The sequence below is a fragment of the Fukomys damarensis genome, unplaced genomic scaffold, assembly GCF_012274545.1.
Source record: "Fukomys damarensis isolate Sample0158 unplaced genomic scaffold, DMR_v1.0_HiC HiC_scaffold_16, whole genome shotgun sequence".
Classification (NCBI taxonomy): domain Eukaryota; kingdom Metazoa; phylum Chordata; class Mammalia; order Rodentia; family Bathyergidae; genus Fukomys; species Fukomys damarensis.
Window position 1 is genome coordinate 105,022,695 of NW_022900928.1, and position 25,992 is coordinate 105,048,686.

General features: G+C 38.6%; 1 protein-coding gene across 1 annotated transcript in view; it reads left to right on the forward strand.

Moving 5' to 3' along the window:
• Positions 1-1,684: 1,684 nt before the first annotated feature.
• The window catches only part of Pard3b (par-3 family cell polarity regulator beta), a 1,085,411-nt gene continuing 1,061,103 nt past the window's right edge, over positions 1,685-25,992 (forward strand). The window contains exons 1-4 of the mRNA XM_033763978.1: positions 1,685-1,805; positions 11,187-11,294; positions 12,460-12,625; positions 13,404-13,575. Coding sequence (XP_033619869.1) covers positions 1,685-1,805; positions 11,187-11,294; positions 12,460-12,625; positions 13,404-13,575 — 567 coding nt within the window. The remainder of the gene's footprint in view (positions 1,806-11,186; positions 11,295-12,459; positions 12,626-13,403; positions 13,576-25,992) is intronic.

The following is a 25,992-nucleotide window of genomic DNA, read 5'->3' on the forward strand; positions in this document are numbered from 1 at the left end:
CTCTTGCTAGGATGGCCTTTCTTTTCTGGGGAGTTTGATTTCACAATGCAGTTCTGGTGAGCGTGCTTCTTGGAAAAGAAGCATCTTTCTCCCTTTTCCCACACCCTGCCCCTCTGCAGACACTTTCAAATCCAGTTGAGCACCAGTCAGTTAGCAAAGCAAACAGTGCTTTCTTGGCAGGGGATGTCTGGGGGCTGTGTGGTGTTTTGACCATATGCAGCCATGGCAACAAGAGATGAAGTGTATGGGTCATTGGAATGCTTTTAACTCATGCTTCCTGTGGCAGAGACTGCTAATTGCTTCTCGGTGTCCTTTCTCCCTTTCTTTTTAAAGAAAGTTTTAGCACAGCACATCATTGCCCCACTAAAACACTTCCTTCACAGCTTTCTGTTGTCCTGTGAGAGTTTTGGCTGAGGAGCTGTAATCAGGAATGCTGTGTGTGTGTGTGTGTGTGTGTGTGTGTGTGTGTGTGTGTGTGTTTCAATGAATTGTTAAAGGGATAGTACCAATCTTTCCTTCAACCTTCCTTCTGCCATGATGCCTTAATGTGAATATAATGGTTGGAGCTTCAGAAGCTATTTTAGATTATGAGGTTTAAGATAGCAATTCTCAAAGTGTAGACAGAAAGAAAAAAAAGCATTTTTCATAAGATTCATAGGACTCTCCCTTTTCCAGTCACATATACACAGGAAGCCTAGACTTTTCTACGTATTTCAACCAACACAATATATTCCAATAGATTGCATGCAGTAGCAGATAGGAGATTTCAATTATTCTCTATTAAGCTAGATAGGGATTTGTAGAAACATAAAAGAATGTTACTTTCTTACTAGTTTTCTGTTTTAGAAAATATGATTATTGCTGGGGGTGGTGGCGCATGCCTTTAATCCCAGCACTTGCGAGGCTGAGGAAGGAGGATTGCTATGAGCTCGAGACCAGCCTGGGCTACATAGTGAGTTCCCGGTCAGTTGGTCAGTCTCAACTACATAGTGAGACCCTGTCTCAAAAAAACAAAAAAAAGAAAATATGATTATTTTCATAAACCTGTTATTGTTAACATGCAATAGATTTAGTATTGTTTTAAATGAATTAAATAAATATGTAAAATATTTTCAATTATAATTTCTAAAATGGTAACCCACATAAAGAAAAATTTGTTCAGGTGAGCTCAGTAATTTCTTAAGGATGTTAAAAGGATCCTGAGAATAAAAGGCTTGAAAGATGATGTAGTCTCACACTCTCGGAATAACATAGAAATGAGCTACAAAACCTCAGTTAGTGTCAACACTTCCTTTTTGTGAGCAAAAACTAAACATCTAATATATGTAAGTCAGTATCTTTGGTGGTATTTTTGTAATGTAAAGCCAGACTAACTTTTTTTTTGAACAGACACATCTCTCTTCTGTAATTTGGATTCAGACTGTGGCTAAGAGCACAAAACTGATGAAAAGCTGAAGGTATTTGGTGGAAACCTCTTGTGAGAGCCCTGGTTTGAACAGGACAATGTGACACAGACAGTCCTAGTTCCTTCTATGTATGGACTGTCACAAACATCTCAGTTTAGGTTTTGCAGAATCCCTGCATCCATTAGCCCTTCCTGACCCCAGACCTGGTGTTAAGGTAATAGACTTGGCCCCGTATCCTGGTACTGGGGTAGGCAGAGTGGGACTAGGGAGATGCGGGAATGTCTGAGGATAAGGTTGAGTCTTGTGGCTTCCAGGAGCCCTTGGTGGGTGTCCCAAGTTGGGGCTGTGTCAGGCGACGTAAAGGCCATGCCAGAGGGAAAGCTGCCCTCAGTCTCCAAGGTACCTCCTCTGCACTTCCTGCCTTCACAAAGACACACCAAAAATCCAGTTGCTGGTCACTGCCAAGAAGTAACAGACACAGACTCTAGGCCAGTGGGAAAGGAGGACACACCCAAGGAAATTTTGGAGACAAGAATAGCAAAAATGTCTGAAAGGGCAGGCAAAACCTACTTTATGACCCCAAAAGAGAGGCTCTGGTCTGCCTTGTGAAGCACATACAATGCCACTCTATAATGGAAGTGGGATCAAAGTGGACTTCCTGGAATTCACAGTCTTTAACCCATCATATCTACAATTCAACTTGTTGCTGGATTTAAGTCTGTTTTTTTTGTTGAACACTCTGGAAGCAGGATTTTTTTTTTCTGTATTTGCAAGTCTACTTTAAGTACTACATTTTAAGTTAAAACTCTCCTGAGAATAATATAGCCAATTTGCTTGTTTTATGACCCACTTTAAAGTGCATCTAATCACTGTATTTCCACCCTATATAACTTTTCTTCTCTTTGTTTATTTTACTGTAAAGAAATGACTTCTCAGTTTGTCACTCTACTCCAGCACTCATCCTTCTGGTTCACTGGAACAGGTGGGAAATGCCTTTCTGTGTCCAGCCTGTTTCCAGCAGCCAAAGAGTCACCATGCATCATCCCCAGAGACAACTCATGAGGTCCTCAGAACATCAAATGGGCATAAGTAAATTATTTAGAAGAGATAAATTAGGCAGTAGTTAGAATACTCAAGTGTAGTAAGTTTAATTGATTACGAGCTGTTTCCAAATTATATAGTAAACTGAAAGAGCATATCAATGGGGAGATGTCTGAATTGCCTGATTGCAAGAATGTACAGTACTTTAAAAATGTGTTTAGATGATTGATTTCCTGAATAGCTTCCCTGTAAAGAGGTTCGTTTGTCCCCACTAAAATGGAGCCATAGCACAGGGCTATTGTATGCATCACAAAAGCATCCCCAAAGATCTCAGCTGGAGACACCAACCCTGGTCTTCCCTGGAGGCTGCACTGGAACTCTGGAGCCTGGAACTGGGGAGCTACTGCTTCATTCTTCTCCAGTTTCTGTACTGATGACCAGAAGACAACACATGCAGTGTTAGGTTATGTAGGTTCCTAATCATGCATCCCCACAATAGACCCCGTAATGTCTAGGACACAGAGGTTGTGGACAGCAGGAATGAAGTGTGTATATGTCCATGTTTTTCTGTGTTGTGCAGCAGACTGGAGCAGCAGGACTTCTGGGCTAAATAAGGACTAATCATGCTTTCTTCCATCCTTCTGAGAAAACTTCAAAATAAATGTCCAGAATATAGTGGACTTTCCACTATTAAGTAAGGGGATGAAAAAAGTCATAGTAACAATGTTTTTAATTCAAGAGAAAAACACCATGCTACCTCTTAGATGTGAGGAGACAGAAGGCAAGAGAGGATCAGTGACTTTGCCCAATGCCATAAATCTGGTTAATTGGTAGTAAAGCCAGCCTTACACCTACTTCTCAGGGCTCATATCTAGGGCTTGTGTCCCTATGCCACTCCACCAAGGTTAGCCAATAACAACAACACTGTCAAGGGATTCTGAGCACACATTTCATGTGTCCTCACAACACTAATCATAACTTACTAAAATTATCAGTGGATTTATTTCCCCCATTAAATTGTAAGCTTGTTTAAATAGGAACTTGGTATAATGCATATTTGCCTCTCCTGGGCATGGACCCAGAACTGGGTCTTACACACAGTAGGCTCTTAATAACATGTGAAGAACATTCATATTCATTTTGAATCTGTCCTGATCATTCTAATATCAAGAGATAAAGAACTGGAGAAATATATTAGTTAGAGCTCAGCCAAAGAAACAAAAACCTTTCTCCACCTTTGCAGGGATACTTGAATAGAGAAAGCAGGTTGCACAATAGGGAAGGGCTGGGAAGACAAACAGGATGGTGAAAGACCTCAGAGTTTGTGAACAGCAGAAAGATGGAGGGAAACTGGGGGGACATGGTATCCTAGGGGTATGCAATGGGAGGGATCCAGGAAGGACAGTCATGGTGGAGATGGTTCCCAAGTTGGTGATCCCACAAGAAACATGCCAGTAGAGCATGAGGTAAAATCTGACTTCTCTCCTTCTGTCTCTACACTTTCTCAGTAAAGAGAGATGGGCAGATGGAGATAATCATGGAAGCCTGGTCTACTCTGACAGGGCTTGTAGCTGCTCATTCACCCTGGGTGTAACAGACCCTTTAAGACCATTCAGCGCTGGGCAAGGTGATGCACTTGACAGGCTGGGGGAGGAGCACAGCCATGAGTTCAAATCCTGCCTGGATTACACAGTGAGTTCAAGTTCAGCCTGATCTGCCTACCAAGATTATCTCCAAAAGAAGGCCATTGACTTGCCTTTGTGCTAATTCAGTCTTCACCAAATAGTTCTGAAACCTCCAACTTTGGTTCTGCTTCCATGTAGTTATCTCAACCAAAAGGATAAAGAAATTTCTCTTTAAGTAACTGGCTAAGTGATCCAGGAAAAAGTTAATCTGAGCTACTGAAATGTGACCATTCAGGGCTTTACTTCTCTGTAAATTAAGAATAAGGAAACTAAAACTTTTTTTTCCCTACTGGAATTGAACTCAGGACCTTGCACTTGTCAGGCAGGCACAGTGCCACTGAGCTAAATCCCTGGCGCACAAACATTTTTGATTGATACAAGTAAAGCATATATTCAAATATTAGCAGGTAGGGCTTGTATGTTGATGAGGGAAGATGGGCTAGGATAACCTGCCAGAAAGAGTCCTGGAGTTGTGTGGACCATTTTATAAGTTCCATGCTGGTATCACATTTTACATCTATACCTTTCTCTTCCCCTTTTTGAAGAAAAAGAAAATAATGTTGCCTTACAGTCAGATATCCTGGCCTAGGATTAGGAAGAAGATACAGAAATAAAAGGAGAGAGATGTAAAGCTCCTTTGATCTGAGCCTCTACTTCCTCCTGTGCCTCAAAGTCCTGGTCCTCTTATCTGAGAATGGACTTCCAGAAAGAACTTGCTCTACTGCCTGATACTCGGATATGTGCATAATTAAATTTGTTGATTTCAAAAGCTACAACAGAAGCTGACAGATGAGGGAAAAATGCTGCAGGCCATATGAAACTGAGATTAGCATCTCTTTGGGACAAGGTGCCCCTGCTCCCAAGTCTGGCTGATACCCACATTACATTGGTATATGCTAGATGCTATCTAGAAACTATTTCTGGTGCTCTTAGGAATGATACTGGGGAAGGAGAATAGGTTCAGTTTTGGGAAATCCATTTTATAATGTGGAAGGGTGAAATGTCAATAAGGTTTGAAATTTATTTTTAAATTATTCAGCACAAAATTAAACCAAAGATATCAATAATAATGAAAAATAGAAATGAGAAGACACTTAAACAAGATGCAAACCCACACTTCTAGATCACCTAAGGGAAATCTAGGGGACAAAGACATGGAGTAACTCGAAACTCAACCACACAGACTCCCTGAATTGGCAATGAGAGGATCGGCAAAAAATGAAATCAGAAATAATCTCTCAGTTAAAAACACAGATCGTAATCATAGTGAAAGACACAATCAATATCTCCAGAAAAAACACAGATAAAAGAAAATAGAGGCACTCAGGAACATGATGGAATCCATGGAAGTCCAGCATAGGAGGCAGGCGGTGGAACCACTGAGCCAAATCCCTGGCCTTGGTCCAGCATAGGAAAGGAATAGAATTCATAAAACAGATTCAAATAGATATCCAGGAGATTAATAACTCCACTGAAAATAAACACAACAGAATGATCCAGTGTGAGAATAGTATGTCAGATATAGATGAGAGGATTGGGGTTAGTGACCAGGAAAAGAAAGATTTTTCAAAAATATCAAGGAACTCCAAGAAAATAATCCAGAAGCTACTAGATGATGCAAAGAAGAATAACGTAAGACTAGTCAGAGTCAACAAAAAAGCAGCAGATAGTGCGAATGACATTAAAAAAAATGTTCACAGAAGTAATGGCAGAATTGGTTTCATCACAGGGAGGCAAAGATGGTTCAACAGATGCAATAAATGTAATACACTATATTAAGAGAGCCAAGGACAAAAACCATATAATTATCTCAATAGATGCAAAAAAATTGACAAAAATCCAACACCCATTTATGATAAAAACCCTACATAAAATTGGTATAGATGGTCCTTATTTCAACCTGATGAAAGTCATCTATGATAAAACAACAGCCAACATCATACCAAATGGTCAAAAATTGAAATTTTCACACTAAAATGAGGAACAAGACAAGGATATCTACTATTACTACTCCTGTGCAATATAATCCTGGAAACTTAGCAACAGCAATTAGACAAGAAAAAGAAAAAGAAAAAAAGAATAAAGATAGGAAAGGAAGAAGTTAAACTGTCATTATTTGCAGATGATATGATACTCTATATAAAGGACTCCAAAAACTCTGCCAAAAATCTCCTAGATTTAATACCTAGTAGAGTAGCTGGATACAAGGTGAACACTCAAAAATCAATAGCCTTCTTGTACATGAATAACAAACTTACTGAGAGAGAAATTGGGGAAACAATTCCCTTCACAATAGATCCCCAAAAATGAAATATCTAGGAATCAATCCAACAAAAGAATTTAAAGACCTCTAGTTTGAAAACTACAGCACACTTTTAAAAGAGATCAAAGGGGGTATCAGAAAATGGAAAGACATATCTTGTTTCTGCTAGGAAGAACCAATATAGTGAAAATGGCCATATGTCCAAAACTGCTATACAGATTCAATGCATCTCAATTGAAATCCCAACAATATGCTTCACTGAACTAAGTAATTTATTTTTAAATTATTCAGCACAAAATTAAACCAAAGATATCAATAATAATGAAAAATAGAAATGAGAAGACACTTAAACAAGATGCAAACCCACACTTCTAGATCACCTAAGGGAAATCTAGGGGACAAAGACATGGAGTAACTCGAAACTCAACCACACAGACTCCCTGAATTGGCAATGAGAGGATCGGCAAAAAATGAAATCAGAAATAATCTCTCAGTTAAAAACACAGATCGTAATCATAGTGAAAGACACAATCAATATCTCCAGAAAAAACACAGATAAAAGAAAATAGAGGCACTCAGGAACATGATGGAATCCATGGAAGTCCAGCATAGGAGGCAGGCGGTGGAACCACTGAGCCAAATCCCTGGCCTTGGTCCAGCATAGGAAAGGAATAGAATTCATAAAACAGATTCAAATAGATATCCAGGAGATTAATAACTCCACTGAAAATAAACACAACAGAATGATCCAGTGTGAGAATAGTATGTCAGATATAGATGAGAGGATTGGGGTTAGTGACCAGGAAAAGAAAGATTTTTCAAAAATATCAAGGAACTCCAAGAAAATAATCCAGAAGCTACTAGATGATGCAAAGAAGAATAACGTAAGACTAGTCAGAGTCAACAAAAAAGCAGCAGATAGTGCGAATGACATTAAAAAAAATGTTCACAGAAGTAATGGCAGAATTGGTTTCATCACAGGGAGGCAAAGATGGTTCAACAGATGCAATAAATGTAATACACTATATTAAGAGAGCCAAGGACAAAAACCATATAATTATCTCAATAGATGCAAAAAAATTGACAAAAATCCAACACCCATTTATGATAAAAACCCTACATAAAATTGGTATAGATGGTCCTTATTTCAACCTGATGAAAGTCATCTATGATAAAACAACAGCCAACATCATACCAAATGGTCAAAAATTGAAATTTTCACACTAAAATGAGGAACAAGACAAGGATATCTACTATTACTACTCCTGTGCAATATAATCCTGGAAACTTAGCAACAGCAATTAGACAAGAAAAAGAAAAAGAAAAAAAGAATAAAGATAGGAAAGGAAGAAGTTAAACTGTCATTATTTGCAGATGATATGATACTCTATATAAAGGACTCCAAAAACTCTGCCAAAAATCTCCTAGATTTAATACCTAGTAGAGTAGCTGGATACAAGGTGAACACTCAAAAATCAATAGCCTTCTTGTACATGAATAACAAACTTACTGAGAGAGAAATTGGGGAAACAATTCCCTTCACAATAGATCCCCAAAAATGAAATATCTAGGAATCAATCCAACAAAAGAATTTAAAGACCTCTAGTTTGAAAACTACAGCACACTTTTAAAAGAGATCAAAGGGGGTATCAGAAAATGGAAAGACATATCTTGTTTCTGCTAGGAAGAACCAATATAGTGAAAATGGCCATATGTCCAAAACTGCTATACAGATTCAATGCATCTCAATTGAAATCCCAACAATATGCTTCACTGAACTAAGAAAACAATCCAAAAATTCATTTGGAACCAGAAGAGACCTAGAATAGCCAAAGCAATTCTAGGCAACAAAGACAAGTCAGGGGGTATCACAATTCACAACTTGAAACTATACTACAAAGCCACTGTGATATGTCATGGTATTGGCAAAGAAATAGACCCGAGGAGCAATGGAACAGATTAGAAGATGCAGAAACAACTCCAGAGGTACTCAGCTACCTCATCTTTGACAAAGGAACCAAACATCCTCACAGGAAGAAAGATAGCCTCTTTAGTAAATGGCGTTGGAAAAACTGGGTCTCAACCTGGTAAAGATTAAAATTATAACCATATCTTTCACCATGCATTAAACTAAAATCAAAATGGATCAAAGATCTAAATATTAAAACAGAAACACTAAACCTGCTGGAAGATAAGTAGAACTCTTGAAAACATTAGCATAGGAAAAGACTGTGAACAAAACTTCAGTTGCACGTGAACTAGCACAAAGAATCAACAACTGGAATCTCATGTTATTAAAAAGCTTCTGCACAGAAAGAGAATCCACCAACAGAGTGAAGAGACAACCTACAATGTGGGAAAAAATTTCCACTAGCTGTTCTGCAGATAAAGGGCTACTATCTAGAATATATAAAAAACTTTAAAAAATCAGACCCGCTAAATTTAAAGACCTAACCAAAAATGGGCATTGGAAATGAACTGACATTTCTCTGACGAAGAAGTAGAAGCAGCAAATAAACATATGAAAAAAATGGTTACTGTCACCGGTCATTCAAGAGATACAGATGAAAACAATACCAAGATTCCATCTCACTCCAGAAAAAAATGGCTGCTATCAAGAAATCAATTAACAGCAAATGCTGTGGGGACTGTGGGGAAAAAGGAACTCTTCTCCCCTGTTGTTGGGAATGTAGACTAGTGCAACCACTATGAAAATCAGTTTGGAGATTTCTCAAAGAACTAGGATTAGAAGTCCCTCTTGACTATTCCTCTGCTGGGTATTTTCAGAAAAGATTTAAAAGTATCATACCACGGCTATATATGGGCACCCACGTTTATAGTGGCATAATTTGGTACTGGGAATAGAACTTGGGACCGTGCACTTGTGAGGCAGGCAGTGGAACCACTGAGCTAAATCCCCAGCCCACCCACATCTTCTTTATCCAGTCACCAGTTGATGGGCTGTTTCCAATATTTAGCTACTACAAATTTAAAAAAAAAAAAAAAAAAAAAAAAAAAAAAAAAAAAAGCTTATGTCAATTGTTTTCTTTTATAGAGTGGAGTACTACTCAGTCACAAAGAATGATAAACTACAGGCATTTATAACCAAAGGGATGCACATTGAGGCCATATTCTTAAGTGAAATAAATATGACAGATGTGTAAATACCAAATATTTTCTCTGGTGTGAGAAGTATAACAGACAATATAAAATAGGAAGAAAGGTCCAAAGGGAAGGGGAGGTCAAGAGTGGGTGGGGAAAGGAAAGAAAGGAAGGAAAAATTATGAGATAAGAAGGAAAAAGAAAACAAAAGTTTTGTAAATAGGGAGGGGTAGAGGGGTGGAAGGGAAATGGGGGAAAAAAACAAGAACCAAGATTATCATTTACAGGTACAAATTCCCAATGATGAATGTGATTATAATGTATACCTAAAATGTACCAATAAACTTAATGGAATTTTTAAAAATTCAGCAAAACTATCAAATACATCCATACAAATATATACATGTACTATATATATATGCCTAAATGATACAAATATGAAAAATGTTAATAATTCAGAAATCTGTGTGATGAGTAGTTTTTATATTTGAAGCTTTTGTGATAAAAATTGGGAAAAATAACTGCTCTCCATTTGGTAGTTCTAATTTTATCAGCAATTAATCTGAAATTATTATAACTCTTGAATTTGATAAACTCAAACCAACTACCTGAGGTCTAAATGAGATAGAAAAACTGACTTTCTAAATCTAATGAGCTTGAATAATCAAACCCTTGACTGGAGATACCATGATTAGCCAATTATTGAGACCCCCCAAAACACTATCATATCCCAACTTCTCTGTTATGATTTGGGTCAAAAATTTCCTTCAAAGGGCTCCTGTGGGGCTTGTAGGAGGGTGTTAATCTCATCCATGGGTTAATGCAATGATGAATTTATAGTTGAAAGTGCTATTAGGAGGGGGAAACTGGTTGGAGGAAGTAGGTCACTGGGCGTGTCTTATTGAAGGCTGTGTCTTTCCTCTGTTATTGAGATTAGCGGATCTCCTCTGCTATGCCATTCTTCTATGATGTCCTGCCTTGGAGCCAGCCAAGCATGGACTGAAACCTCTGAAACCATGAGCACAAAATAAAACTTTTCTCCTTTAAGTCGTACTTATGTCAGGTAATTTATCCAAGCACTGGAAAGGTGGCTGATACATACTCCAATAGGAGTGTCTGTAATACTGACTTTGATACAGGGTAGTGCTCTCAGCTGTTTTTTGTTTTGTTTTTTTTTTATCCGCTAGGCCTTTAGGTACCTGCTCTGAACCCTGAGCTTGGGGCATAGGCATAGTCTGCCCCCAAGAAGTTTCCAGACCATAGAGGATATGAACAAATGTGGATGGTGAAGCAGAACCAGGGAGCACAAGGACAAGAGGGTGAACAAAGAAAACCAACTATCAATGGAAAACACAAAGGTGAAATTCAAAAGACAGCATATGAGTTAAGAGTGCTGTCAAGAAAGGCCCGCTGCATGCAAGGGGTGCTCATGTAAGGAGGCTAATGAAGGAACGGCCTAGAAAAGGGTGAGCAGAGTAAAGGAAACCAAAAACAGTTGGTAAAGCTGCTGACTGTGGACCCATTAACATCCCAGGCCTATAAGGGGCAAGAGAAAGGGGCACCTACTAGAACTCAGAGAACACATTTGTGGCTTTCAATAGGAGGATGTCTGCAAACTGCAGTGACCCAATAGGGAGGGAGCTAAGAGACAGGCACTTGACTCTAAGTTGCACCCCATGTCTCTTATAGATGCCTCCCACTGGCCAAGCACAAGAGGACTGAAGAAGACAGATAGCTCTTATGAGACAGTCCTTGAAGATCAGTCTCCAGACAGGGGGCTGGGCAATGAAGGTCAGGGTAAGCAATGTGGTTTCACAGTGCATAATGGTGGAGCTGGGCCTTGAAACAGGTTAGGGAAAAGGAAGGCAGAGATGTCTCTTATTGGAATAAAAAGGCCATGCTGGACAGAAGAACCAGTGTGACACAAGTCAGAAAGAAGCCTATATGCTTAGAAGTTGCAGGATGCTCAGAACAAGCTTAAATCTATTCTACCAATAGAAGAAAGGAATTTGTCGTAATTCTGTCTCTCTTCTTCCATCCCTCCCCTCCCCTCTCTAATTTACTCTCCCTCAGGTTATCTTTTATCATTATGGCATTATTATGTATGCAAAAATACATGGGTTTTAAATTCCTCTATAACAGGAGGCACCATTCTCTTTAAAGTTTTTTTGTTTTGTTTTGTTTTTTTGCCCTGGAGTTGTTGGTTTGGTGTTCCTTTGCATGTGTCTTGTGTTCCTCCTGGATTTTAAACTTCCTGGAGGCTGCAATGAGTGCCCTGCATATTGTACATTATGATAGATATTTAATGACTGATTGATTCATAGGCAGGATAAGACTTGCATTCCTGTTCTTCTATAAGAGAGAAATGTAGATGGCTCTATGAGAACGGATCAACCCTAATACTAATAGATTGAAGATTATTTATAAATAAAGGGATCTTATACAGTGATTTCTAATCTATTTAAATATGAAGAATTTTCCCTGTGTGTAGAGTATCTTTATGGAGTCTACATACTAATAGGTTTGTACATACAAATATACACTAATTAAATAAAGTTTTCCTGAATTCATATATGTTTATAATTTATTAATCAAAGTGTCCACATTCATTCAAAAATAGTTGAATGTTTTATTCAGTAATCTGATGCTTGGAGTCCACTTGAATCTTAGAAATCTTTACAATAAGTCCATAATTAAGAATCTTCCAGATAATTGTGACAGATACTCTGCTCAAATTTACATAAGCAAAAAGGGCATTAATTAAGTAATTAATTAATGAGACATTCAAGCAGTGACACTAATTTTAAACAAGACCCAATCCAGGCATTCAACTGATGAACCCATTTTCTTCTCTCCCTCTCTCCATCTGAGAATTTGCTTTCTCCCTTATTGGCTTCACCATCCAGCTTGTTTTCCGGTGCTGCTGGTGGCAATGAATTCTGTAGAAGTTCTGTTCTTATAGCCAGTGAGCCAGGAAAAGGAAAACAATCCCTTTCTCACTCTGCTTCTATGTCTGTCTTCGACTGTGGGCTTGCACTGTCAGTGACTGAGTTCAATGCTCACCTCATCCCAAAACAGCACCCAGGGAGAAAAGTCCTGATTTGTCATGAAAGATATGTGACCATCACGTGAGGGAGGGGAGAGGTGGGGAATACAGCTAGGGCTTGATCACTCACAAATGGCAAAAGTGCTGGGTAGTCTAAATAATAGCAGATAGGTGTTACTGCAGTTCACAGACTGTGCATAATTCTCCCTGCCCTTTCTTTTCTTCCTTTTCCTCATTGATTTATGCAGGTTTCACAAACATCCAGTATATGCCAGATACTACTGAAAGTCAGACTAGTGAGTGATAAAGCCTAGGAATGTTTACTTGCAAATTGCTCCCAAAATAACATTACCCCTATTATATCTCTATTGCTTGTTTTACCTTTCCTGTATATACATTTATTCATTTAGCCAATAGTTTCTGAACAAAAAAATTGCTATATAAATGATGAATGTGACTCTAAGATCCAAAATGATTTTTGTTTTCATTTATTAACATCCAAATAAGTTTATTCTAAAACAGTTCATAACATTGTAGCCATCCAAAATAAATGCTCATAATTATAGTTATCTGCTGATATTAGAGCTATTTCAGAAGATGTAAAACGATTTTTACCAAAAAGAAAGACGAGAGTGATCTTTATGTCCATTTTTAGTAACTTTGTATTATAAAAAACCTCAGTCTCTTATACTATAAAACATTTAAGAGATGATTTTTAGTCTTCAGTAATTATGTTGTACCTTTATTATAGTCATGAGAAGGTTTTAAAACAGGGTTTTCTTTACAAAATTGTGTAGTTTGTACATAAGAATGTGTTATAATATTTGAATTTTAATGTCTTAATACACTTTTTAATTTAGAGAAGAAAAACTGTACTCTCTTGATCTTTTTAATATTCTGTTCTCCTATTGGCCACCTATCCTCAAACTTCCTCCATATTTGTTGGAATTATCTGAGCAGGTGGAGGTGTGGAAATGCCAGCCAGTCAGAAAGCAGAATATTAAAAAGGTCAACATCATACAGATTTCTGCTGTAATTCATAAAGACATTAAATACCCAATATTTCATCTCAGGACCAAGACTGTAATGAGAACAGAAAATGGCACAACATTAATTCATCTTCTGACAAATATTGTAATGAGAAAGGAAGTATACAGGCTACAAATATTTGGTTGCCATTTAAAAGATACCTTATATCTTTTATAATGTAATGAGAGTAAATTTATACTTCCTGAAGTTGAGTTCTCTGACTAAATACTTATTGTCTTTTTAAATTAAGAGAAGTCCCTTGAGAACATACTGAAATTAGCCAAATTCCCCAAGAGAACTACAAATATTACCAGTTTAAAAGAAATAAATATAAAAGACATTCATTATAGAATTATGAATGAATTGAAGTTCTATTTTGGCTAATATTTCACTATCATGAAAGTAGTTGAACTCATTAGAATTTTCTTACCTATTTATTTATTTTGGTAATGTGGATCAAACTCGGATCCTTGCACTTAGAAGGCAGGTGGCGGAACCACTGAGTTAAATCTCTGGCCCTCTTACCACTTTAAATGGCTATGTCCTTACTACTGTCGTATAAAGGTAGCCCCAAAATAAAATAGGGTTCTTCAGTGACTGTCTTCCCTATTAAAAAATTTTAATTATAGCTCATATATTCAGATGTGGAGAGAACCCAGGGAAAGAATGAGTTCAAATCAGGTCACAAGCCCCTGAATTTTGCTGTCTTCTTTCCTTTTTTAAAATTTTATTTTGTGTGTGTGTGTGTGTGTGTGTGTGTGTGTGTGTGTGTGTATGTGTGTAAGGTAGGAGGCAAGATAACCTGAGTCTTTTGGACTCTGAATCCAACTTTGATAATTTTACTGAAAGCACTGATGCAGAATCATGAACAGGAGTCAGGGAGCTGAAGCCAGAGATGAACAAAGGCAAAAATGCATTGTGCCTCCAGGCAGAAGGGCAAGGAGAGAAACAGTAACCCAAGCCCAGAAAGATCTGGAGTTCTGGCTGAAGAGTTGGCAGTAAAACCTTAGTTATGGAGGGGGAAAGTAACCACCAAACCAATGACACAAAGCAGGGAGAGGGTAGGGAACAAATACTGCCAGCTTGATCCTCCTGCATGTCCATGACCAGAAGTCGGTTTAGGAAATCCCTGGTGATAGAGGTACCAGAGTTGGGCTGCCTGCCTCCAAGAAGGACAGAAAGGAAAAGACAGGCAGGGAACATGTGGGCAGTAAGCAACAGAGATATTGTGAGGATCTTAGGAGATTTGCCTAAGACCCCATTAGAGGGCTCTTAAACTAGCACACTAGAAGGAGGCAGGAATGGCTAGAGAAAAAAATGGAGAGACTGAAGGAAAAGGAAATCCGATATTGCTCTCTGGAATGCAATAGAATTTTGGTAAAGCTATTTGTGTTATAATATTATTTGGAAAACTGCCTTAAATGATGTTAAAATATAATAAACTTGCCAAAGCCCTATAAAAAATATCTCCTGACACATTCATTTTGAAGTGAAATATTACACCAACAGATTGTGAACTATCTTTGGTCTCTCTCTCTCTCTCTGTCTCTCTCTCTCTGTCTCTCTCCCTCTCTCATCATCATTATCCCCCTTTAAAATATGGCATTCCAAGTTCTTTAATATTCAACCAGATCTTAGTATAGAATGAATCCAATTAGACTGTTAATGACTTGTTAATAAGAGTGCAAGCAATGCCTGCCTTTAACCATAGCTTATTTACTACTAACACATATCATCTGGTGATTCTAACGACTGCCTTTCACCCACTGGATCCTGGAGTGCTTTATGAACTAGGAACACAGGAATAGCTGAAATAGAGCTCTCTCTGGGGTAGAATAAGACAGCTGTTAGCCTTGCAGAAATGTTGCACAACAGCCTGAGTGGAAACCAGGGAAGGGTTCTCAATCTAATTGAAACTGCAAGAAGAATTTAAGTTGATGGACTAATTGCTGAGGCTGGCATTTATTAAACAAAACAAAACAAAACAAAATCAGGGCTTTTTCTCCTTTGGCAATGAGTGGCCCAGCAACTTAGTTCCATTTAATAGATCTGTTGCTTCCATTTAAGAGATGAGGAAACTGAAGTTCATGGGCACATATCATGCTACAGAGAACTGGATTGTGATGCATGCCCTTTGAGTTTCTGGTTGCTATTTATCTTCTGAGTCACATGGCAAACAAGAGCACCATCTGCAAAGCAATGACTTAGCACCACTGTGAGAGAAAGAGCACACCCGTGGTGTGCACATCTTTGCAGAAATTGGGAAGGTCGCCATGTGACTTTGACTCAACTTGACCCTGCTTAGCTCAGGAGCTCATTCAAGTTACAAGAGCTGGAGGCGATAAAAATGCAAAATACTTTTATGCCTTTAAGAAACAGCAGATCATGACTCAATGAAACTTAAACTGATTAGTTTTCAGCGGGCTCCTCTTTCCGAACACTTCTCACATGCTGGAATGTCACATTAATTGGTTCTTAATTGAACAATGTGCTTCCAATTTTCAAAACCCAGCAGAGTATAAAACAGAAGAAGTCAGGCTCTTGCTCTGTGGAATAGCAAGTCATATGGGTAAAGATACAGTTCATAAGGATTAAACTCTTGCAGAGCTTGGAAGCTGTCACACAAGCACTTCACCAGGCACCATGAGGAGCTGTAGCTCTTCAGATTTTCAGTTTCTAGATGGGAACCAGTTTAATGTACTTATTCGGAGGAGAGCCTGATCCTGGGGGTATAAGAGGATGACTAAAACTTCTTCAGTTGCTTGATTTCTGGAAAACTGAGATTGTTAAATGCAGCTGTGTGTTGTATGTGGTTAATTATTATGTCCTCTGTAAATAAATAACCTGATCTTAATTTGTGTACTTCAAATCAGACATTGTTGGGTGGTAGTTGGTTAAGTCCTAGACAAGAGAGTTTCTTATCTGCAATTAAATTTAGGCCAAAAAGTCTACTTCCCACCTGAAATTAAAAACCTGTTTGTTCATGTTCTCTCTTTGGAAACATTCCATGTACAGGCAAGTTTATTTTTTCAGTTCTGAAGAAATATTATTTTTAAGCAGGGTTTGTGTTTTGAATTCATATGTGTGAAAAGTCAGAGATGGAGGAATGAAAGTTGGTTTCTGGCAACAAATAAATGTTTTAAAAATTTGTCACGTTTCTGAGCCCCATCCCCAGTCCTGGACTTGGGGAGGGAAAATCAGGCAGAGTTCCTAGATCGAGATACTTAAGAGTTTGATCTTTATTTTCTTTCAGTCATATCTGTATTATACTTATTCATCTTAAATGAAAGAAAGGTTTTTCTAATTGCATGCTTAAACATGGATCATTCATCAAGGTTGGGCTATTTCTACCTCTTGCATCAGAAGTCAAAACTAAACTCTTTCTCCCCCTTGCATCATAAACAGTCTCATGTACCTCTTCATTAACAATTTCCTGCTCCTTTCCTTCTCATGGTTGTTGTAAAAGTAGATAGAAAAGGTAAGAAACAGTCCACGAGAGAGTGCTATTTTAACCACAGTGTCTCTGATGATATTGTGTGTGTTATGATGATATTAATATATTTTGGATTAGGATACTGTGCAATTATAATAAAAATCCCCTTTAAATCAATCCCCAATAAATCAAATACAGTTATTGCTCATCATTAATAACAAATCCTTGCAGAATTACCTCTTAAAAAACACAGTCTGGAATAAAGGTCAACCAAATGTGTGTGTAAGAAATAGTAGTGATCTCAAGTGAGCTAACTCCAGGCATTCCAAGCTGGAGAAAGCCCCTGGCTCTCAGTCTTTGTAGCAATTTACTATGCTGACACTCTGATCACACATCTTCAGGCTAATTACTCCATTCACTCAGCATCCATCGCTTGTGCTCTAACAAGACCTCCTTAAACATCACTGGGACTGAACTTGGCATCAGAGCAGGCATGGCAGCAATACTTCCACAGAAGATAAATGTTTCCCTGGGTACAAACTCAATAATAAGTGAAACATTTGACAAAGAAAAATGCCTTTGGCAGCACTACTCAATCTCTCTAAGAAATTGACAGTGTGGAGAATAGGCGCAAAGCCCAGATAATGACAGCTACAAAATGCTTTTGTAAGCAAAGTCATCAGCCCCATGTCTGCCGGTCTCTCTTTTCATGATCTCTTTCCTGGACAGTTGGTGAAAATCTGATCAATGAGATATTTTTCAACACCTATGGCAAATCATCAGTCAGTACAAGGTGATGCTCAACTGCAGTGGTTTGGAGGAAAAAAAAAAGATGAGAAAGCAACCCCTGGTTTGAGGTGAATATTACATAGGGTTGATCAGGACTTTGAGGACCCTTTGATCAGCAATTTCTCATCCAGCAGAATTCAGTCACTATTTGCTGTAAGCAGCTTTGCTCAGCTAATTTATCCACCACATAGAATCTCAATGCATTTGTGTCTAGGCTGATTTTAGGGATGGGGAAGGTCTGGAGATGAATGTTTGGGTGATTCCTCTACACGTTAAACATTTCACCTATAAGTTTGGAGGGGTTTGGTTACAGGTAAAAATCATTCTTATTCAATCTATTTACTAATTTAGAAATTTTTACCTTTCAATACATAGAATGGCCAGACTCTGGTTTGGTCCCAGTGAGGTCCCCCATAACGTGAGTGGTTCACTGCTAATGAGGGAACATGTTACATGCATGCCACTTCCATAGAGGATGATGAGCTATACAGAATCAAGATAAAGCAAGAAGATCTTCCAAGTGGGTCTAGGGCACTTAGGGTAGAAATTAAACATTAAGAAGAGGGCTCCTGGGATGTGGTGGTATTTGAGCTAGTCCTCCAGGAAGGTGGGTATTTGTAACCATTGGAGAGGGCAGATGTACAATGATAATGGAAAATACTGGGGAAGAGAGGCTTCTCATTGGGATGCTTAGGAGGTTTTGGTTCTGTTATGGGAGGAATTCCTAGCTCTAACATTTGTGGGGGCCCATATGCCCTTATTCATAGTAGTCTGATGGGGTCAAGAAAGAGATTTCAAAGTCATAGTGCCTTGGCTTGTATTCCAACTCTGCCATTCACCAGTGTGTGGCCCTGGATGAATCACTCAGACTTCTTTGAATCTCAATTTTCCCTGCCATAAAATGAGAATGCTATACTACCTACTTTAGAGGGTTATTAGGGATTAAACAAATTAACTTATTTAAAATTCCCAGAACAGGGCCTAAATCAAAGTAAAATAGGGCCTAAAACACAGTGCTCAATAAATAGTATCTTTCTATTATAATTATTAGACAGCCCTGTGAAGGTAAGTGCTACCTGACAGATGAGGAACTGGCATTGTTCAGAAGCCACACGAAATCGGGCATGGTGGTGCATGCCTGTAATCCCAGCATTCAGCTCAGAAGGATCGCTGGGAGTTCAAGACCAGCCTGGGCTACATAGTGAGTTCTAGGTCAGTCTCAACTATATAGTGAGACCCTGTCTCAAAAAAAAAAAAAAAATCCAAACAGGAGCCAGGAAGAGCTGGCAGTTACAGTAAGTCCACTCTCTCTCAAACACTGCTTCATGCTCTCCGGTGAGACCAAAGTGAGAGAAATCTCATAACTCCTCATGTTTCATGCACAGTGCTGTGATTCTCAACCATATCAATGTCTGGGGCATTTTTAGTCATAAATGGTGATGATGTTACTGGCATCTGGTGGGCAGAGGCTAATTATGCTGCTGAATACCTTCTGATGTCCACGGTAGACCCCACCAACAAAGAATATCCATCCCCAAATTTCAATAGTGCTGAGTTTACACAGGGCTGTCTACTGACGAGGTGTGTTGGTGTGTTCATGTTTAAAAACCTTAACAACACACCCTTCTGCACAAAATATGTTTCTGAAAAACCATCTAAACAAAGAGCACGTTGTAGAGTCAGTTAAAAAAATATGTAAGTGTTAATGAAATCATTGTGAAATTTCCTTTTTAAAAGAATGCCTTTGTGCCAGACAGAGAGGTGGAGGGAAGAGGATTGCTCAGAGTTTGAAACTAGTCTGGCTACATTGTGCCTTGAAGGCCAATCTCAGCAGCACAGTGAGAGCTGATCTACAAAAAAGCCTATGTTCATGAAAAATAAAAGCATACTTAGAAGGTTTGAGAAAGAAAAGAGAATCAGCTGAAATCACTACTTACTAAAGAAAATTCTAAAATGTGGTGTAGTTGTAAAGGTAAAACAATAACAAAAAAACCCAAACAATGATTAAAAAAAAAAACAAAAAACCAAAATGCCTGCTACCTGAAGTGGAAAACATCCTGCTTCCCCCTCTCTGCCTGCTTCTCCCCACCCCCCACTTTCTCTCTTGTACACACACACACACACACACACACAAAACCCCCCACAACACTCATTCACACACAGATACACACATATGTGTTCTTGCATCATCAAGAAAAATAAGTTAGTTATTTCAGGTTTTTTAATGTAGTTCTCGCTGGCCTTGAATTCACTATGTAGCACAGGCTGGCCTTGAACTTCTGATCCTCTTGTCTTGGCCTCCTGAGTGAGTTGGTTATTTCTAACAGCAGCTCAAGTGTCCAAAGTGCTAGAAAAAAAGATTCTCTCTTTCTATGATCATTCAATCTATAAATATAACTTATTCCATTGAATGCACTGTGATTAAACGTTTTCTCTTTAAATGGTCATTAAATCAGGTGTAACCCCCCCCATTGTTTCCAACTATAAATAGTCACAGACATTAAATACTTCATTGTTCAAATTAGTCACTGTGGCTTATTTGGACAGACTTCTCTTTGAAGCTGAGGTTTTATGCTTCTGTTGGTCACTCTCATCTTCCCACAGTCTTGGGAATAATAACTCAGTTCCAAACACATTAAACACATTGTAAATAGTATATACCTTCCCAGCACCACCTCCACAGATGGATCGACCTTGTTATGTTGTCATAAATCTGAAGGCATCTAATAAAGGCTGCCACAGCTAGCCAGGCATTTTTGTTCTGAGAGTTAGGAAGGAGTTCAGAAAAGGGGCTCATCTGGCTCTTCTTTCTGCCATCTCCACTTTCATCTTTGCTCCTGAAAATACAGTTGGATCTTAATAACAAAAATAGTAATGAAAATAGGCATGTAATACTTTCCAGTATATGAAACACATCTAAGTACATTGTCTTGTCAGATGCTCATAATACTTTGAGCCTGGAGTGGCAGCTCTTCCAAAATGATTGCAGTTTTATAGGTGAGAGAACACAGCCCTGTGTACCTAAGTGAAATGAAGATGGCTTCCAAAACCTTAGGTCAGCTAGGAATAGCAGGACCTACAGAAGATACTCTTTATGGTAGGACATCTGGATTGCCCTTTAAGCAGAGCCCAAGTCATCATTGGAGTGGTTTTGGCAATGAAATATAAGGCAGGGAAGGGAGATAGTAAAGGATGCTTTGCAGAGCTCTAAAGTTTTGGTGATCCTTCAGCTCTCATCCCTTGCCTGAAAGCTATTCTTTCCCTTGGAGAGAGAAGGGGATTCACTCTGGCATTCTGTTCACATAAAAAGAAATTCCCCAGAGCTTGCTGTGGGACAGCAGCCAATAGAAGCGTAGGTGTCCAGGGGACGCGGACATCTTCTGTCCTCCAAGTCACCAATGCCAGGTGTGCTCTTACAGTGCCAAAGCTACTCAGTGAGAACACAGACGTGGATCTTAGCTCACTTTTCTGTGCAGTTTTTCACCCAATGTCCTTGTAATTTTTATCTTTTAATCGTGATTGTTCTCTTTCCTCCTCTCTTTGAGGCTTAGCATCTTCGCTTGGACCCTTTTCCCACTTGCTGATGAGACAGCTGCTCCATTCCTCAAAGTCTTCCCAGATTATGAATTTGAACCAAGACATGTGTGACTGATGGTTTAAAATATCTCTCTTCACATGAGGTAAAGCTGATCAAAGCCTTAACCTACACTGGTTTCTGAAGGTGACTCTAGCCCTACATATTTAACTGGGCCCATCTATAGTTTAAAATGTTTAATTAGCTAGCAAGTCTAAGAAAGATAAAACACTTTAGCTAAAAATTGAAATTTCCATCTGAGCTGGTAACTCCAAGTCTGTGGAGTCAGGCAAGGATCTGCTGGATTCTGCTGCAAGCTGCCATCCAGTCTGGGCACACATTCTCAGATTAACCACACTCCTGACACCGTACAGTCAGTCTTCTCCCTCATTCCAGCAACCTCCTGCTTCTACAGGCTTCTGAATTTCTGACATTTGACCTATAGCACATGACAGAAGACAAAGGATTCTTAGAGGTTATTGCTATTAGTTATCCTTTCTCAGAGTTCTTGAATCATACTGTCTCATATGCAATTATCCTTAGAACTTCCCTGACCCTTTATTTCAATAAGAAAGCAATTTTGGAGGTCTTTGAATGAGGAATATCCCAGACAATTGTAAAAACTTACATTTAATTTTCATTAGAATTGTCCTGGGTAGCATTTGAATTTTAAATCCTATAAAGTATACTGAAGCAAATCTGTGTTTGAAATAGAAATTGCCAGTAGAAAGAACAAGGAAGATATTGAGATCATCTCATCTGTGTGTGCAAAGTCATAGCGAGATTCATCTGTCCATTATCCGTAAGTCATAGTGAGATTTGTCTTTCCATTATCTGTAAGTTGGGAGCCACCTGTTCTTCCTGACTTTCTGATGGTTGGAATGAGAAGCTGAGTTTAATTAAGTTACACGTGTGGGAGGAACATGCTTTGCAGAAGCAGTTAGATTAATGGACTCCTATATTGAAGTGTTCACATTTTTGAAAGGCTAATTACAATATAATTTTAGTTTTAAAATATTACTTTGCCAAGGGTAGGAGTTGTGTCATGTATTATTAAGTGGCACTCTTCCTTTCTCAATCTCCAGGGAAATATTGGTTTGGTTATGGTAATCTTTATTTTCCTCACTTTCGTACTGGATATATTTAACTGTTGAAAAGAGAAAATATACCCCATGACCATCAAATACAAAAAAAGCTATATGGGGGTTCTTTGGATTTCCTGATTATTTTAATGAAGAAAATCAAAGCCAAATAGATTAAAAACGAAGTTTCATGTTTTTCTCTGCTACTTGAGACCCACGATCTTATCAATCATACAATTTCAACATTTCCAGGGGAAAATTGAACAGAAAATCAAAGGTTCTAAGAGGTAGTTGTCTAATGACCTAATTCTGGAATCCATTCTACTATTACCTGGTTATAGATGCATAAGTAGGGCTGTAGTTGATTGTAATGGGAATCACATGATTTTTAGATTCAACGACCTAATTTAGAACCTTTGTGTTCAAAGCTGTGTTTACTGCTTATTCCAAACAGAAATCAACACACACGCCTTCTACCCACATATTCTCCCAATGAAAATCATGGTCACTTCACTGACATTTCAGTTTTGCCAAATCAGGGAGAATGAATCCTATAGAAGTTAAAATGAATACTGGCTAATTAGGATTTTTACATGCACCAGGAAGCGCCGGAGAGGGCACTATTTTTCAAGCAGCACCTCTTCAGAGCAACTTTCCTCAGGTCAGGCTGGTTTATAGCTGTGACCAGCAAGGGTTGTTGTCTGTCTTACAGCTGCCCACCAGTACACAACCTCTAAATACACCACTACACAAAGATCATAGTATCTATCTGACTACCTTGCAACCATACAAGGCTCAATTTTCTCCCACTGAGTTCTGCTATACTTTATTTTTAAAAATCCTTCTGCCTAAAGGAAGTGATACAATTAAGGAAAAAGGTTTATGTATCCTGGAACATTACCAGTTTGTTAGGTGAATTATGTCCCTCTTTTGCCTAAAATCACACTTTCTCTTGCCTCTTGCCTGAGGACTAGGAAAGTTGACATGATCAGTCTTTAGCAAAGAGCTAGGAGTCTGCCATTCAATCCTTCATGTAGTCACTTGTATCGAATGCCATCACTGGAGAACCAGAGTAGTGCCCATGGAAACCAAAACAACACAAGATACCTCTGAGCATCTCATGCCTGAGGGTGTTCCTATATCTTTCTGAACCTGTGGCAGAATGTTCTGACTGGTAGAGACCTGTGTGTGTGTCTCTCTCTCTCTCTCTCTCTCTCTCTCTCTCTCTCTCACATTAAAAGCCAGTGCAATGCCATTGGTGGTAAATTTACCTCAGCTTTACCTTGGGCTTGGGCCACAGGGTTGAAAGACCCAGTCTGAAATGTCATAATCTCAAATATTGTAATCTTGAAAGATCAATATCCCTCAATTCTAAAAAGCCTAAAATTCTAAAGTATCAAAATCCTGAAATTACAATTATGCAAAAAAATTAAATTTATTTAAAAGTTATTTATTTATACATTCAAGGGGATTGATTTGAAAAATATGGTAGAGAGGAAGGGGAAACAGGAGGAGTAGGGGAAAGGAAAGAAGGGAATGGAATTAATATGCAAAAATGAAAAATAATGGCAACAAAGTCTTTGTAGATAGGGAGGCAGGGAGAGGTTGAAGGGAGAGCAGGGGAATGGGGAAAAAATAAGAACCAAGGTTGATTGTGTAAATGTATACATTTCCAACAATGAATGTCATTATATTGTATACATTAAATGTACCAATAAAATTAATTTTAAAATTAAACAATATGATAGATTATTTCAAATATGATAGAATACTTCATAGGCTGATAATAGCATATGGATTTTTTTAAATACTTGGGGACCCTTACAATAGCCACATGTAACAGCTATAAGTAGACAAATCATATTCATGAAGAAAAGAGCCCTGGGGTTGTTGGTGTAACTCCTGGAGTCCACAGACCAGTCAGTGAACCTGAAGTTCAGATGTCCAAGCTGGCCAGAAAAAAAAAAAATCTGTCCTAGCTCTAACTTCTCAGACAGAGACCAATGCATTCTCTGTATTTGTCCTCTCCTGGCCCCCAGAAGTCTGGATGATGCCTGTCCCAAGTGAGGCAGATATTCCCACCTAGTGCCCTGAGGATTATGTGCTGATCTCCTGTGGAAACACCTTCACAGCCATACCCCAAACAATGCTTTGGGGGCTTCTTGGAATTCATTCTGCTGCATATGATGTAACTATTTTGAATATAAATGAAAATACATAAATCTCTTTGCCAGAATTTGGCTTTCTACCTCTCTGATGTAGCATTTTGTCAATGAAAATCGAAGGACTTGGGCTTTCAAGATTTTAACATTTAGAGGTTGTGATTTTTCAGGATTTTCAACTCTAGGGCTTTTGATACTTTGAGATTTCAACATTCAGGATCATGGTATTTAGAATTGTGTCTTTTGGGACTATGATCACCTTATTCCAACCAAAGCTTCCCTTAATAATTGCTTTAATATTTTCAGTTCTAACTTGTGATTTTGAGTCAGAACCTTGTCCTTGATTTGCTCTTATAGTTCATATCTTGCTACAGTAAATGCAATGTTCTGGTTCCTCCAACTTCAGATGCTAAATTGCTAAGAGCAAGGGAGGAAAAGTTAATCACTTCTGCATATCCTTTCAACAATATTAAGAGGACTGGAAAGAACAGGGGAGTGGGGAAATCTTCAGACTATGTGCTCATGGGAATGGCCCAAGACCGGTGAGACTCTGATCTAATTCTATACGACTTAAAGTTGTCTAGAGTTGACCAGGGTTCTGGGTGAGTTTTTGACCTTGAAAGAGAAGAACATTAGATTCTTCAGAAGAGAATGAACCCAGATTGAGATTATGGCTAGAAACTAGAGTTTGAACCTGGGAGATGGTGTTGAAGATGCATATATGCTAATAATGTGAGTGATAAAACAACTAATAGCTTTGGTTATCAGTTCTCTGTGGGATTTTAGAGCCGCAGAGTTAAGGTACAGCAAGAAGAGCGAAGCTAAGTTTTTAGAAGTGCCCCTAGGTCTCTATCTCAGGCTGAAAGTGTTACTTCTAAGGGCTGCTTTAGTGGCCCAGCCCTCAGGTTATTTAAGGTAAAATCCTCAATGGAGTGATCTGGAGGCTTGAGTTAGGCAAGCTTCCTCAGTGGCTCAGGCTTCAAGAGTATGCAGGTTACTCTATAAAGACCCCCTAAAGCCCCCTCCTTCTGAGGACAGGTACTTTAAGGAGCTTGTAAATATCATCTAACCTACGGATTTTACCACTACAAAAAATGGGTAATCAGGTTCTTTCTTTTTTCCTCCTGTTTTTAAAACTCAGAAACAATCATTTGACATCATTTATTCTTTCCCTTCCAATTCCATTTCACTCCCATCCCACTGCTTCTAGACCACCAGTGGTGACTTTGTCTAAGGAGCTAGCAGAAGCCTACATACACCATATCTGGTTATGTGTTCAACTTCTAGGTACAATCTATTGGTATAATTCTTGCCTGACATGGCCAGCTAGGAATCTCTTTTTCCTAGTCTAGGTTTGCTAGGTAAGATCCTCCAACACAG